General features: G+C 37.9%; 1 protein-coding gene across 10 annotated transcripts in view; it reads right to left on the bottom strand.

Annotated features, from left to right (window-relative positions):
• Positions 1 to 3309: 3309 nt before the first annotated feature.
• Positions 3310 to 16199, bottom strand: part of znf536 (zinc finger protein 536) — a 180038-nt gene continuing 167148 nt past the window's right edge. For all 10 annotated transcript variants that reach the window (XM_026267895.1, XM_026267896.1, XM_026267904.1 and 7 more), the window contains one exon: positions 3310 to 5993. In XM_026267895.1, coding sequence (XP_026123680.1) covers positions 5743 to 5993 — 251 coding nt within the window. In that variant the 3' untranslated portion in view covers positions 3310 to 5742. The remainder of the gene's footprint in view (positions 5994 to 16199) is intronic.

The raw sequence follows: 16199 nt of genomic DNA, 5'->3' as shown, positions 1-16199 counted from the left end.
GTGTAATTATAAATCTCAGACTGCTGTTCCCCTGTGCAGTATACAGACTGCATGCCAGTGAAGCCACAAACTGCAGCATTCTACCCCATTACATCTGCAATGATTAGAAATGGAGGAGAACATCTGGCGTCTGTGCTGTGATAGAAAAGAGCATTCTGTCCTTTAATGGATATCTGCAGGCCAAACAGATCCTATATTTTATCTCGCAGAGTTAACTCTTCACACACCAACTGCTCGGCTAAGTACAAAATGCTGGAGAAGAGGAGCGAGTGGCGTTCTCTTTAACTATGTTGCCGTTTTATAGGCTCCAGAGCACATGCTCCACGGTGGCAACATTTTGGGGTTCTGAAATGCAAGAAATGCAGATAATTATTTCACATTATACATGGAGCGTTACAATAAACGTCTGGACTTTGTTTAGCTTAAACGTACTATGCCTGCGCATATTAATAAAATATTCTGAAAAACACAGTATGCATGCAAAATACAATGAAACATTTTCATCTAAGAACTATATGGAGAATGTCTGTGTTTTAAACTCTCTGAAAATAAGCACAAGGCTATCATTTGGGCCATAACCTTTCAAAAGGTTGTCTAATATGTACACTTTAAGTACTAAATCATATTTTTAAAGCAATAATGTTCATGAATAAATATGGTACAAAGATGTGCCTTTTAGCTTTCATACTTATTTTATTTGTGAGTGGTGTTTCAATTGTAGCGTCTCCTTGTGCCCATTAGTTCAGTCAGGGTGAGAGAGCATGTTTTCTAGTCTCTCTCGCTGGTGTAATCTGAGTATGCTCAGACCGTGCTCACCAAAACAAATGCTACGAGACTGTGTGAGAATATTTCCACTGCCGAAAAAGCAAAGATCTTCACAGAGCTAAAAAAGATTTGCAAATATAAACAGGGACACATATGTGCACTGAATTTAGACTCAAAACTATCTGTGATGGATATCACACTAACACCTCACGTGTAGGGCTCTGACATTATCTTTTGCAACCACACTCAATGCATGAATATTACGCGATGTCTGCCATATGAATGAATCATTTATTTTTATTCTTTTTTTGGTCCTACTGGTGCTAATTATGGCAAGCTGATGAAAGTCTACCTATAAGACGAAGGCGCCTTAATGAACATGAGCGGTAATTAAACAGGCTAGTAACACGACCCTCTCCTGCTGAGGGAGTTTCAATAATGACAGGGGAGCGTGGATATGGAAAACGGCCGTCTTTGCCTGTAATTCGTAAAAACGAATATAATTGGGCGACCGCAGGCTCAAATGATGGCCTTTGCCAACTCCTGACAAAACAGGCATAATTAAGAGCTTGCAGCCTCAGGAGGAGCCTGCAGGGGCTGATCTCTGAACAGCAGTGGAGGATTAGAGCAATGAGAGACCTGCTCCTACACTGACGCTAACATCACAGATCACCTGCTTAAACTCACAGAGCTGGGTTGAATACAGATACATGAGGTCAAGGTAAGATGAGAACGCTTAACACTGTATATATTGTACTATAATATTCAAATAATAATTTTTTTTTTTTTTTTTTTGATACAGTAAGTCATTATAAAAGGAATTCTGCATATAGTATATAAAGTGGAAAAAATGTGTAAGTTGTAAATAAAGATTACTTCAGTAACAATCCAGTAATCCAACTGCGATTTAAAAACATTTTGACTTTACTTTACTTTTCATTTAAGTACACGTGAAAGAGCCAGAATCATAATATTCACCTTTTTCCTCCTTGTTTTTTTCTTCTTCTTTTTTTTTAGAATGACCTATAAATTACTAACATATGACTGGAAGGTTTTATTAGTTGTGATGCAGACCTCCCAACTTTGTGCGAGGAGAGGGAAAATATGAAGGGTTATAGAGCGAACAATCTCTCGATAATTAACAGGAGGATAAACAAAACATAAATTTGGATATTGCGTTTATTTGGACTACCACTCAAATATGCGTGAACCACGCAATTTTAATTAAAAGATAAATCTATGTGACACTCTGCCTCAGAGTTAATTATTCAGTGTTGTATAATAAAAATAAAGCCTATTAAACATGCCACACACTGTATTTCTCCATTAACAGTAAAACGAGCGTGCATTGGGGAGATTTTAGATTCAAGGGCTGTGTGTTGTGTTTTCTCTTGTTTTCCATCATTTCTAGCTCTGGGTTATCGTATGTTTTCTAGGATAACTAGGACAGATATATGCAGTACATACATACACATTGAGTGTGTGAGTTTATATACTGTATATTTACTGTATGTCACTGATACATTTTAACCATCATATGTTTGCATGTGGCCAGTCTTGATGATTGTACTGTTCTAAATGGTACAGGTGGTGCTCATTATGGTTTATGAAAGCCATTTGATTTCATTTAGTGCTGTTCAACTGACTATTTTTCAGTTTCATTATCTGTAAATATTACAACAGCAGCAGCCATGATTTTACGCAGTGGTCTGCAACTTCATTCCTTAGAATTATCAACAAACACGCAAAGCTCTTACTGTTAAAAGAAGTGTAAACATTCAACATATGCACATATTTCAAGCCAGATTCGTTAAATTTAATCAGTTAAATATGCTTGCATGCTGAAAGCTTTCAAGACAACACACAGTGTTTCCAAAAAAAAAGGAGGGGGGTTTTGAATTTGAATTAGCCAGACACAAATGAATAACTCACAGTCATTGTTTTAAGAGGTAGAGGTTTTATTGCGTAAAACACTGGATAAAACTGTACTGCTTCAAAGACATCAGAACTTCTAAACAGCAGAAAGAAAACAGCCATTGTTGAAATAAAAACAAATTATTGATATTCATTTTATCTTCTTTTGTCAGACAGATGTATGACAATAAATAATGACTAGGAATAGTCTTTAAATACAATAACAAGTCATCTACTTGTTAAAAGCATATACGTAAGTAGCAATATAATCCTCTAGCCTCCTTTTGCACCTCCTCTGATATAGAAATATTCTTCATTTAGGAATGTTGGACAGTATAATGTTCATGATCACATACTATATAAAGTATTATAAAGAGAACTGACATGATTTTTTTTTTTTTTTTCAAGAAGCACAAATTAAAATGGCATGGTTACAGATACTTTTGAAGGAATTGTCTATATATATATATATATATATATATATATTATATATATATATATATATATATATATATTTTTTTTTTTTTTTTTTTTTTTTTTTTTTTTTTGGTAGGGGTCGTAATTTGAATTAAGGGACTGACAACCACTATACAACAACAACAAAAAATAAAATAAAAAAAATGCAAGGAATTAAAAAAATAATAAAAAATCTTCCAGTGTCACTAAAATAATTATTGTCTGTCTCAGAGCTCCAAACATGACAGATTACTGAAAAAAAGCAAAGAAAAAGTGCTATACTGTAAATGGAATGTTTTTTTTTGTTTGTTTTTTATTATTATTCTAATATACTTGGAGTGTGCACACTTACATACATACAAGAAAAGCAAGCAGCTGACAGTCACCAGAAAACACAGTAGTGCGTTGAAACCTCTAAAGCTCAATGCGGTCACAAACTATATATTTAATGTCAAACACCCCCCCCCCCACCACCCCCATACAGTAGAGCTTATACAAATCGTTTTATTAAATTCATCAACTTGATTTAAGGCAGTGAGAACTATCCTAATAAAAAAAAATATATATAAAATAAGAAAACCACAACAACAAAGAACAGACCAAGAAAAAAAGTTTTGATTATCTTCTTGGGTTATGGTGAATTTAAGAACCCTTGCTTGTAACCTTAGTTTGTTTGAACTTATAAAATATCTGTGCACCACTTCTAGAACACTTCTATCATTTTTTTTCACTCTCTTTCTATCTTTCCTTTTTTTTGTCAAGATGTTGTGGTCTTAGAGCTATGATAAGGGTTTATGTTTTTATTTACTGCTTAGTGAGGAGTGTGGCGGGTATTTGTGAGTCCTCTAAACTCCTTTCGGCGTGAATAGAGCAGCCGTAAGGCCCTGGGGTTTAAGTGCTGAGCTTCCCTGTGCTGAGCGGGAAGATATTGACTTTCTTAAAGTCTGGATCATTTCTGTTTATCACAAAACATTAATATCCACTCCTCCACCCCCACCATCCATGCATCTCTTACCCCCTACCATTCTTATTTACCTTCTAACCCCTGCTAGCCTTCAATAAAAGGATGTACAATGAAAGTTGATACACTTTATTTTGTTCTTTAAGAGGCTTGATTTCATAGGATCCAAACTGCCTGTGTTAATCTCTTTTAGTAGAGGAACATTCAGGACAACAAACACACAAATAATGGGGCCATGATGATGCATATTCAAACATAAAAAAAAACATTTGTACAAAATCCATTAGATTTTTTTAGGGGAAAAAACAAACAAACAAACTCATAAATGCCATCCTGAAGTTTAGATTACAGACAGGTAGCGGAGAAGTGATTATCTATATACTTCATATCTACACTGCCTTCATAGTGCTACTTTTTCAAGAGCTCCATAAAGACGGTAGACTCACTGTGGGTCAATAAACCCCACAAAAGAGCTATACGGTTCCTTCATATTATTTCCAAGCTACATTTAACAAAATAACATATTCAGCCTCTTGGTTACATATGGTCAGTTTTTGCCAAAAGTCCACCAGTTAGAAGGGAAGCAGCTCCTTCTTCCAGAACAACAAAAATACTTTTTCGTTAAGAAGCGCTGAATGGAAGTCACATTTAATGTGTCTCTGCCATCCTGTTTTGTCACTTTAAGTGATATACAAATAACATCTTAACACTGTGAACACAGCAGTGAACAAGAAGGAAACTATACTATCCACTGATTATTATACAATGTTATTGTTTTTTTTTTTTTTTTTTTTTTTTTTGATGGAAGAAATACAAGAATGGAGGGAGGAGGGGAATGAAAGCGGCTGATAGGAAGTGCTACTAGTCTGAGGCTGACCCTTCTGCGGCCCAGCTGTACAGGCGACTAAGGTTTCTCTTGACGTGTTCTGAAAGAGTGAGGAGAGGCAAAATGGGAAAGAAGTGGGGGGAGTGAATGGAAGTAGTGTGGGAGGGGGTTGAATTGATTTCCTCTGTGATGACAGCTCCAGTCAGGCTGGCACCAAACGCCCCAACCCCCCCATTTCACCATCCACATCCCTCCGTCCGCTCACTCCATCCCTGTGCATCAGTGGCGCTGGGCAAATGGCCACTGGTGGTGTCATGTTCTTGAAGGGTGCGCTCAACAGCTCCCCTCCATCTTTCTCTCCCTTCCAACTGTCGTGAAATCGTTGGCGCGGATCGTTTTTCTGATAAAAGCATTATTTTTGGGACAAAAGTCACTCTGAGGAAATTAATGACAGTCTTTTTTTTTTTTTTTTACGTTGTCATTTTTTTTCCTCTTCTGTAATGTCTCTTCAACACTCAATTCAGGCAACTCCAATAAGAGCCGTGTATTTAGTTTCCGACTCATGACAAAAACGGTTCAGGTTTCTCTACTTCATCATCTCTATCCTGCGCTTCACAGAATATTACTGAGACTGAAATTCTCTCAGTTTGAGAGTTAATGATCCCAAACTTAAGGAATACCAGATTTTTGGGGGAGAATTTTGAACTTCTTCATGTTTCATTTACAATGATTCAATGGGAATGCTTGTATGGTTTGGTTTCATTGTCATTTCAAACCCATGAAGGTTGTTAGAAATCCCTGGATTGATTTTTACGCCGCTTCACTCAAGAGTGCGAGGAGTATCACCAGAAATACCTTCTCCTGTGGACTGGCCAGAGGAGGAAAGATTCCCATCCTCGGAGTTCCCGGAGACATCAGAGTCTATGCGGGAGCGTTTGAAGCGTCGGTCAGGGTACTGGCTGTTGTCAAAGGGCATGCGGTGAACACACAACACATGGGTCTTCAAGTTACCTTTCTGAGAGGCGCTGTAGGGGCAGTAGCGGCACTGGAATGGCCTCTGACCTCCATGACCTGGGAAAGAAATCGACAACATTATCATCCAGTAAAGCCTGTTACACATGCCACACACTTTACATCAAAAGAATTCAACATTCTGTGTCTGTTTTTAATCAGAAGGCCCAGATAACACTTGTGTCTAGTATTTAGTTACAATCAGCACAAGATGGACGTTTAATCATCTGATTCATCAGTATGTATCAAAAGCATTTCCTCGATCCATCCGTGGACAATCTCTGCTCTTCAGATGAAGACATTTTCTTTGTGTGGTATCCTACAGAAGTTCGAGAGTGCTCTTTTCAGCTTAGAGCAAGTACAACTGTTTAAGAGATTGGATCTGATCATCGGTGCATTGTACACAATGGTCCTTAATAGCCCACACAAGTCTGTTTGAGGAATGCAGATTACGTGCCTATCATATCTGGCTCTCTTATCGGGCCCATCCACTTAGAGAAAAGCCAGGCACTTTCAGCTACGCGCTACTTTAGAACATTAATAACAGTACATTTGCTCTCCATTTTTCTCAATTCAATTTGAAAAGCACTAAATCAAATTAACATGGCGGTTTAAAATAGCAGCCGCGTTGGTGCGGAGAATGTAAAGCGGCTGCATTAAAGGTGTAGCCATGACGCAACGTGAAAAATGTACGCATCCTCAAAGTAAGTGTGCGTACTGTCGTCTGCTTGCATATGCGTGTGTGGCACACAAAAAAGAAGGATTTATAAGCACTTTGTGTTTGGCTTTGGAGTCTCAGCGGCTTTCGAATACCACAATGTCTGCTGAGGCCTCGCTACAAAGGGGATTGCTACAAGTTTTAGAGCTTTCGATGTTCCAGTTGTCTGATAAGCAAGCCGGCGACGCACAATCCCGGCCGTTTCATTCATACGCACTTTAATTTCACACTCCCTTACATTGCTCTAAATCTGAGAGGCAGCATATTCTCATGCCACTTTATACTCAGAGTGAACTAGCATCACCAACTGTAAGTCAGCTTTCTTTCTCTTTTCTTCTCCTCTCTTTTCTTTTCCCCTATCTCGTCTCTTTTCCTGAAGCTGGAAATGTTTAGGTAAACGCAAAGGGAGCTGGGAGCTGTCACAGATTGGTCCAAGTGGCTAGAGAATGGAGTAGTTTTCAATCAATTTTCAGGATAAACACAGAGAAATAGACAAAAATAAGGAGGAATATGGAAAGGAGAGCATCATGCGCACTGTGGCCATGACAGGACCACAGGTAAATGATTAACAGTGCTCAGAAAGAAACACAAAAGAAGAAAGCCTATTGACATGTAACCTCCATCACAGCACTCTGTATTCATCAAGAAAGCTTCCTCCAGATTCTCTTTTCAAAGTGAGATAATACTGCCCCTTTAGGGTGCCTATTTGGTGGTCAAAATAATTGGCAACAATGAATCATATTTCGAGGGGTGTTCTGTGGCAGGGCACATTTTTTATATCAAAAAGGCTATACACATTTGAGCCCCTCTCAAAATGTTTCCCGTAATAGTTGCCCCGATTACTTAGAAACTAATTGGGCCAATTTTGGCTTGTTGCTGCTATAGCTCCTAACTGACAAGAGAAGAAGGGGCAGAGCTGGAGATTTTATGTACAAAGATTACAGTGTGTCATAGTGTGGGTGTCATAGGAAAACACTACAGCATGTTTGTTTTTGAGTGCTCATAGCAAAGCATGCAAACATTTATGTTAAAATATATTGCAAACATTAATATTGCTATGTATATTATAGAGTTAAAAATAAAAAATATAAGAGAGAGAAGAAGGGTTAGCAATGGATAACCCTGGACAATGGATAATATGTGTCTTAGTTAAAATCTAAAAATGGCATTTTTTTAAATAAGTGAAATAGTGGTGTATAGATAACATAGCCATGTACTAATTATAATGTTAAATGTTAAATAGACATTAATGAAAAATATGTGAGTACAAGCCAGCATATATGTGTTTTCATACTTCCAGGACATCCAGGGACAATAAAGGTAGAAATGATTTATTTATACATTATATAGATATTATAAGCCACTATATATATATCGACAGTGATGGCATCTTTCTTTTTCTTTCTTGTTCGCTTTCTCTCTCTCATTCATCTTTTCAAAGCTCTCCAGTGATTCACATCTACTGCAATTGAGGTGCCCGGTGACATGAAATAGTATAAAGAATTTTATTTCTCCCTTCTCCTTCTCCTTCTCTCCAGTGTGTCAATCCTTTCCACATTTTTTTTTTTTCACTCTGTTTCCCGAAACTGTGAGTCCTGAGTGAGTAAAAATTCCAATGTTCTTGTTACCAATGGCCAATAAATCTTTCGAATGTCCTGTGGCCAAAAACCACACCAGAACACATTTGTACCTCTATACGTACTATAAGCTCTGTAGAACAACATATGGGAATGACAATATTCACCCCTTTCCATCATTTTTTCAAACGTCTTAAAATAGAGAAAGAAAGAGAGAGAGGAAGAGTTCTATTATTTTCAGCCGTGTGCCATTATCACGCCTGCCTAATTAACCCCTGAAGGCCTCATATGTGGAGATCAGAGGGTGATGGAGAAGAGGAGGAGGGAGAACCGATGACAACACCCACTTCCTGCAAATTCTCCAATTTCACTCCATCGTTGTCCTTCCCGCCGTCCATCATTTCAAAATGAAAACAGATCAGAAATAAACAAAGGATTACATTTATTCAATCAGTTCTCTTGTTTTCTCTGTTCTAGATACACTTTCTTAACATCTATTGCATCTACTCTGTATATTTTTCATCTTCATCCTCACAGAAGACATGTCTAATGCTCCCTCTTGTGGTGCCTCCTGTTCTTGCTCTCTCACGCTCTTCTTTTCATTCTCCTTTTCTTATCTCGCTACTCACACACACATACATACATTGTAAAAAAACAAGAAGATGCGTTTGAACAGTACGTGGTATGTAAGCAAGCAGACACAAGCTCCTTCACACACACGCTCACACAGATATGGAGGTGCTTTGGCATGTAATCAAAATCGGTCTTATATAAATTCCATCTGATGCCAGAGCTACCATCTGTGAAAGAGTGCTGCCTCTCACCTCTGTCTGTCTGTGAGAAGTCACCCTCTCCAACGCTCAGCAACAAAGAGTGTGTGTGTGTGTGTGTGTGTGTGACAGAGAAAGAGCGGGAGAAGGGTGTTGAGGAGGAAAAATGATTAATTTGCAGAATGCTTGTGATTTGCTCATATATTATTATAACAGCTCATCAGCACATGACGAATCCCTTGCCCCACGCAGCAGAAAGAACCTGCAGGGCTTCAGCACTTTTACTGTGTGTGTGTTTACACACTCGAGCATGTGTCTCTGTGTATGTGTGGCATGTCTTTGAAAAAATAATAGCTCATGAGCAGGTCATAAATGTCTGTTTCTGTGTGTGTGTGTGGCTTTGTGTGCGGGGTGTATAGCATGTTTGGACGTTTGTGTGCATGTGTGTTTGTGTGCGTGTGTGTGTGTGGCTTTGTGTGAGGGGTGTATAGCATTTTTGGACATTTGTGTGCATGTGTGCATGTGTGTGTGTGTGTGTGTGTGTGTGTGTGTGTGTGTACGGGCTGGCACCTGACAGACTGCAGAGCCTCTAATGACTTTCAGATGCTCACTGTGAGTAGCTCAAACCTGAGAACGAGCGAGATAGGAATTCTGAAGGAGAGAGAGAGACTTCCGCTCCACGGGTGATTAAGAGTTTAAACACTCATATCCTTTCAACTCACACTGCAGATATGAACAAGGTCACCAGTTAAACACTTCCGCTCCGTGTCAGTATCACACAAGCAAGAGTGCATCATGGTTTTTACAACAAGAATACGTGTCATATTGCTTTACATTTTGACCCTTACATTTTCATATTTAAGACAAAAGATATTTTAATTTTGGGAAGGGAAAGAAAATAGTTCTAAATGACACCATAGTAGTGGTGCTCCTGAGCGAAACAGTGTTTTTTGAACATATCAATTAAATTAATGATTCATTGTCGACTCTTAAAGAATTAAATCAGAGATTTTAAATAAACCTGTTAAATGAATCATTCAATGACTCTCTCAAAAAGACAATGGCTACATCCAAACTTGCATAATATTTGTGATTTCAGAGATACTACTTTTTTCACCTACAATATTGTATGGAAATAGGTAAACCAGTCTCTTGATTTTTTGTTTCTGTTCTCATATGAATCAGGATTTTCAAACGAATTGGTTCAATGAATCATTCAATGACAGCCACATAAAGAGAGTCACTTGTTTTGTTCTTGATTGAATCAGTGTTTTGAACAAATGGAATCAATAAATTCATGACTCACTCATAGTCACCTGTTGTCATCTACTGGCATAATGATGTAACATGAAGAAAGGGTCACAGGAAAAACCTCACAACTTATACACACAGACTGATGGATCTAAAGACAGAGACAATCAGATTCCAGGGCTGTTATAAGCTGTTTAATGCATAACGGTGTCGATTTAAATGACTCAGAGATCACCTACAGTATGTCTGACTCATTTACTCTCCCTGAGAAATACTGATTTCTGTACTTCAAATGTTTCTGAACAACACATAATGTGCTTCTGTAAGCAAAACCACGCCTGCCTATGAGATAAAAAAGATACTCAAAGCCATTATGATTTTTAAGGAATATCTATAATGAATCTGTATCTGTAGGGATTACACAATGCTGTGCACGTGTATGTTTGCGGCCAGGTTGTTCTGCTCTCTGCAGCAAGTGTTGCATATCCATTTGCTTATATCTTATATCTGGAAACTTTTCTTCTGTGTGTGTGTCTGTGTTTGAGTGTCACCTATATGGAAGAGGAGGAAAAGATAAAGAAAAACAGAGGGAGTGTGTGTCTGGGGAGAACGCAAGCCACAGAAGGTGTGAGCAGTAAAAAGTGATGTACCATCTGTCGGCCAGTAATAACCTGCGTGTTGTAAAGGCTGGGAGATTACTCAGCAAAGAGAGCTTCCAAACACCCAAATCCCTCCGCAACGTTAGTGCGCCACGCACTATCTCTCCCCACCTGCTCCCAAAATCCTGCTGAGGAAGATTCCACCCTAAAACCGACATCAAACCTCCAGATCCACTCCGCTCTGATTCGATAAACACGTAACAAGTAAAGACGCCGCTACAATAGACAGGCATCAAGCTGAACATCTTTACACCTGCACTATGCTCAGCTTTATTATCTACCGACCGGAGTAAGTTTTATCATTATAAACTTTAAATGCATTCAAATAAACATCGAGAGAATTCCACACAGAAAAAAAGGAACAGTTTGGACTCTTAATGAGCGTCTAGTCAAAACATTTCTTCAAACTGAAAGAGAGATTTTATACAATCAAACGCAGCTCTAATGGAAATCGGTTCATGGTTTGGAGAACTGATGCTGTAGTCTGGCTCTCTGGGAAAAAAACAACACAGAAAAAACTTGGATTTGTATGTATCAAAAGCAAACTCTAAAAGCTCCACCGGGGAAGCAGCTCCCATGTTAAACACTGAACTAGATTACAAACTGCTGCAGCAGACGTACCTCTTAATACTCTCTCTGTTCCTCGGCTATACATTTCCCAGTCTGCCTGCCACTATATCTCTTTTCAATCTTCCTTACTTGGCTTCATTTCTCTCTTTTCTGAACAAATGGAATTCGTTGATGTGTTCCAGAACATTTCACTTTGTTTTTCCACATGGACATGTCTGAGTAACTGTGTGCAGAAAGTTTCATGGAAGGAGTTTTGGGATAATATACCACTTCCTTCACTGACAGTGCATGAGAGGTGCTGGCAAGGGCCTGCATGGAGCCCCGCGATTGGTCAAGAGTTAGAAAGGCTCATGGGTAAAAGGCAGTATATACATCATGTGATGAGAGCGATGTGTCAGGCAGTCTCAGCAGGACTGTGTGTCTGTGTGTGGGTATCTGTGTGGCCAGGGGAGGAAGAGTTCATGAGTACTCATCTGCAGTACTGCTCACTTCTCTCCTTCTGTCTCTCCCTATAGAGCATATTGCTGCACATTCTAGTGCTGACCTGTCACAACAGACACATAATAAATGTCTACGAGTGTGTGCAAGTGTGCCGTGTGTGTATTTGTGCAAAGCAGAGAGAAAAGAGACCATCTTGTACCTGACTAGTTTCACTCTGGAAGTGGTCACATTGCATAAAAAGCAGAATTGCCCCTTGCAAAATAATAAAATAACATAAAAAAATAAATCAGACTGTGTCATAACTGAGTGAAGGAATAAGCACTTTGATATGTACAGGACAGCAGGGATAATAATAACACTCAATATATGGAGCTTTGTTAATAACTTTCAAAGCTTTGCAATGGAAACCTCTAATTTCTCCCAAAATAAAGACAGTTTAAACAGTTTATAAACATGTACAAATGTCTTGTGTAATTTTAGTTTTAATTTTATTTATAATCAATCTTTTTAAACAGTCATCTTCCCTTTAAAAGTTACATTTGCTTTTGTGTTGCTTGTGAGTCAGCAACAATCATACATGAAAAAGTAATGATAATAAACATATAAAATAAAACGAATAAAACTAGCTGTCTCAAAGCAAGTAGAAATTAATGTCTAATGCTTGAAGAACACAGAGAACCAAAACTTGCATTTGCCATAACTGTATAGCCTATATTGACATATATTCATTCTTTAAAAATCAATTAAAATACAAACTTCCATTTCAGAATATAGTCTGATATCTGATGTTTATTCATCCTTCACAATCTTACAATTTGGCCGTGTCTGAGAATGTGTTGAATATAATTATTCACATCAGGGCTTTTTTCATTTGTTTATACTCATCACGTACTGTACCAACATAACTATGAGATATAAAATCACGCTTTGTGTACGTGTGATTTTACTGCATGAGACCCAGTTAAATTCATGAATAAATTCAACTTAAGCAGTGCAAAAGGTTGTGGGTTTGATTCCTAGGTAACACGTTAGGTAAAAAAAAAATATATAAAAATGTATAGCCTGAATGCACTGTAAGTCACTTTGGATAGAAAAGTGTAAATGTACTGTATCACGGTATTATCATTATCAAAAACAAAACAAAAAAAGGCTAAATGTGTATATAGTAGTATTAAAAAATTTACTAAATAAAAAAAAAAAACACAAATGAAATTATCAATAGAAGAAAACACAGTTAGCCCCTAAAGTTCACATTGTTGCTTGAGAAAACACTATGTTGCGTTCAAATGTAATGAAAGTTTATTCAATTTTACAATGAAATTGAGTTTCTATATATTTACTGAAAGTGAATGCATTAACATTTGAGACAAATCAAGCAGTTGTTTATATATACAGTAACACTGTATTGTGCTTGACAAGATTAAATGATCATCCGCCTTCTAAGCTTTTATTTACTACTTCGTGTCTAAGAATAATAGTCAGAATACCATGATCTTGCAGACCACTGCTCCTCAAGGCCTCCACATTTAAAGACAATCCAAACATTTCCTTTCCCACAAGCCCAGAACTAAGCAGACAGATATACATGGATAGGAACCAAGCCAGAGGATGAAGGTGTGTGTGGCCGAAGCTCCAGCACTGGGTCAAGCAGGTGTTGTTAAGCTGGCTATAACATGATCCAGGCCTTTCTAATGGCTGAGGAGCGGGGCCGAGCATCAGTGCTGGACATAAGTGCTCATCTGCTCAGGTATCAATAACATTTCCAGTCAGCTTTTATATACACCAATACTGATCTATTCTCATGCAGACATAGAAATATCGATGAAGGCAACTCGATGCAGACATGATATGTGACTGTTGGCATGAAAGCTACCTGGAAGTGTATATAAAATCGAATAAATTATCTCGCTCTTGTGTTACAACTCTTTCCATCTCTTTCTCTTGAATTCCCCTTCTCCGTCTTCTCATCCCTTCCTTTCTATTTTGTCCCCAGGATCTATTTGTCTGCCGTAAGAGAAATCCTTCAGTTCGGAGGAGTCAGTGGAGAAGGCTTTGGCGGTGAGGGGAGGGCCAGGGAGGGCCACCTCCAAATAAGTTCCATTAATCACCCAACACACTCTAATGTAACTAATATTTTACAATTAGAGGAGACAAGACGGAGCTCCAAGCCATCTATCTCTCTTATACCACATGATCACCGATTCATAAGACCCTGCCTGAGAGCTGAGCAAACACACGCGCGCACGCACACACACTCTTGTTAAGTTGCATGTGTATGTGAGACTGTATGTGCTCGCTGATGATGAGCATTATGACACGGTGTGTATCCAGACGCACAGAGAGCTCTCGAATGGTGACAGATGACTGTTGTCTGCGTGCGTGTAAATGAGAGAGGAAGAGTGCGCAAAAATGTGTAAAAATGTGAAAAGCCTGTCAAAGAACGTCTGATAAGATTGATTACAGATTGACTGCAGATTGAAAATGGAAATAGAATGCAGACAATGCCTTTCTCTTTCAGATATCATTTAGTTGGCCCTAATGACAAGCTATGCCACTGTATAAACAGGCTATATGTGACTGACTTAATGGCAGAACAAAAAATATAAGATTTGAGTATTAAAATGTGTGCCACAAACTCTCACATCATTTCTATCAAGATTTACTGTGGTAATATCCATTTCTTGAGTGTAATCTTTTATCTGGCGTGTGTTGGTGTTCAAAGATCAGAGTGTTAAAGCTTCGTAGCAATGGCGCTATACGTTGTTTTATAGCGCCATCTGGTGGTCTGAATGAGGATTGCGTTTGCTGTGGTATGCATCCTTCCTGCTGGCCAAATGAAAGCCAGCTGAACAAATGAGAGAGAAGAGAGGTTCAAGCGCAGGTCACCATCTGCCTGGCTACAAGTGCTGGCACACAGCAACCCAACCGCGCTGCCTTCTTAAACATACACTCACACAAATATGACACCATGACGAGATGAGTGAGTGACACTAAAGTGTTTTTCAATATGTAAGGATACGAATTGATATACACATGTAAACAGTGATATTACATATCTGTTTATCTTAAATACTATTTTGATACATTGGAATAGTGACTGAAAGATCGCCATATTCATTCTTTAAATTGTAACTACAATAGGCTACATATTTAAAAAAAAAAATACATATGTTTTGTTCCTTAATTTTCTGTCTTTTCAGTCAAGACAGTTTACTGTATGTGGAATAAATGAGCCTTAAATGTATTTCTTTCGTTAATGTTCTGTTTTTTTTTTTTTTTTTTTTTTTTTTTTGACTTTCCAAGCAGTCATGCTTGTAAAACAAACATGAAGGGGGAAAAAAGAAAATAAAAAGAAACAGGTTAAATTAATCAACATTAATGCAGCAGGTATCATAAGCTATCAATCAGCTTCTACTTTTTACCGCAGTTAGGATTTTAAGTCATGTTTATATATTTAGGGAATATATATATATATATATATATATATATATATATGATCAAAAACAGAAAACCAAACAGTAATCTTGCAAAAAGTTATTACAATATAAAATAATGGCTTCTATTTTTTTAATATCCTTTAAAATACAGTCTTGTTCAAAATAATAGCAGTACAATGTGACTAACCAGAATAATTAAGGTTTTTCGTATATTTTTTTATTGCTACGTGGCAAACAAGTTACCAGTAGGTTCAGTAGATTCTCAGAAAACAAATGAGACCCAGCATTCATGATATGCACGCTCTTAAGGCTGTGCAATTGGGCAATTAGTTGAATTAGTTGAAAGGGGTGTGTTCAAAAAAATAGCAGTGTGGCATTCAATCACTGAGGTCATCAATTTTGTGAAGAAACAGGTGTGAATCAGGTGGCCCCTATTTAAGGATGAAGCCAACACTTGTTGAACATGCATTTGAAAGCTGAGGAAAATGGGTCGTTCAAGACATTGTTCAGAAGAACAGCGTACTTTGATTAAAAAGTTGATTAGAGAGGGGAAAACCTATAAAGAGGTGCAAAAAATGATAGGCTGTTCAGCTAAAATGATCTCCAATGCCTTAAAATGGAGAGCAAAACCAGAGAGACGTGGAAGAAAACGGAAGACAACCATCAAAATGGATAGAAGAATAACCAGAATGGCAAAGGCTCAGCCAATGATCACCTCCAGGATGATCAAAGACAGTCTGGAGTTACCTGTAAGTACTGTGACAGTTAGAAGACGTCTGTGTGAAGCTAATCTATTTTCAAGAATCCCCCGCAAAGTCCCTCTGTTAAAAAAAAGGCATGTGC

This window comes from Carassius auratus, chromosome 7 (genome assembly GCF_003368295.1).
Source record: "Carassius auratus strain Wakin chromosome 7, ASM336829v1, whole genome shotgun sequence".
NCBI classification, from domain to species: domain Eukaryota; kingdom Metazoa; phylum Chordata; class Actinopteri; order Cypriniformes; family Cyprinidae; genus Carassius; species Carassius auratus.
Note: the sequence above shows the minus strand (reverse complement) of the source record. Positions and strands in the feature narration are given on the sequence as shown.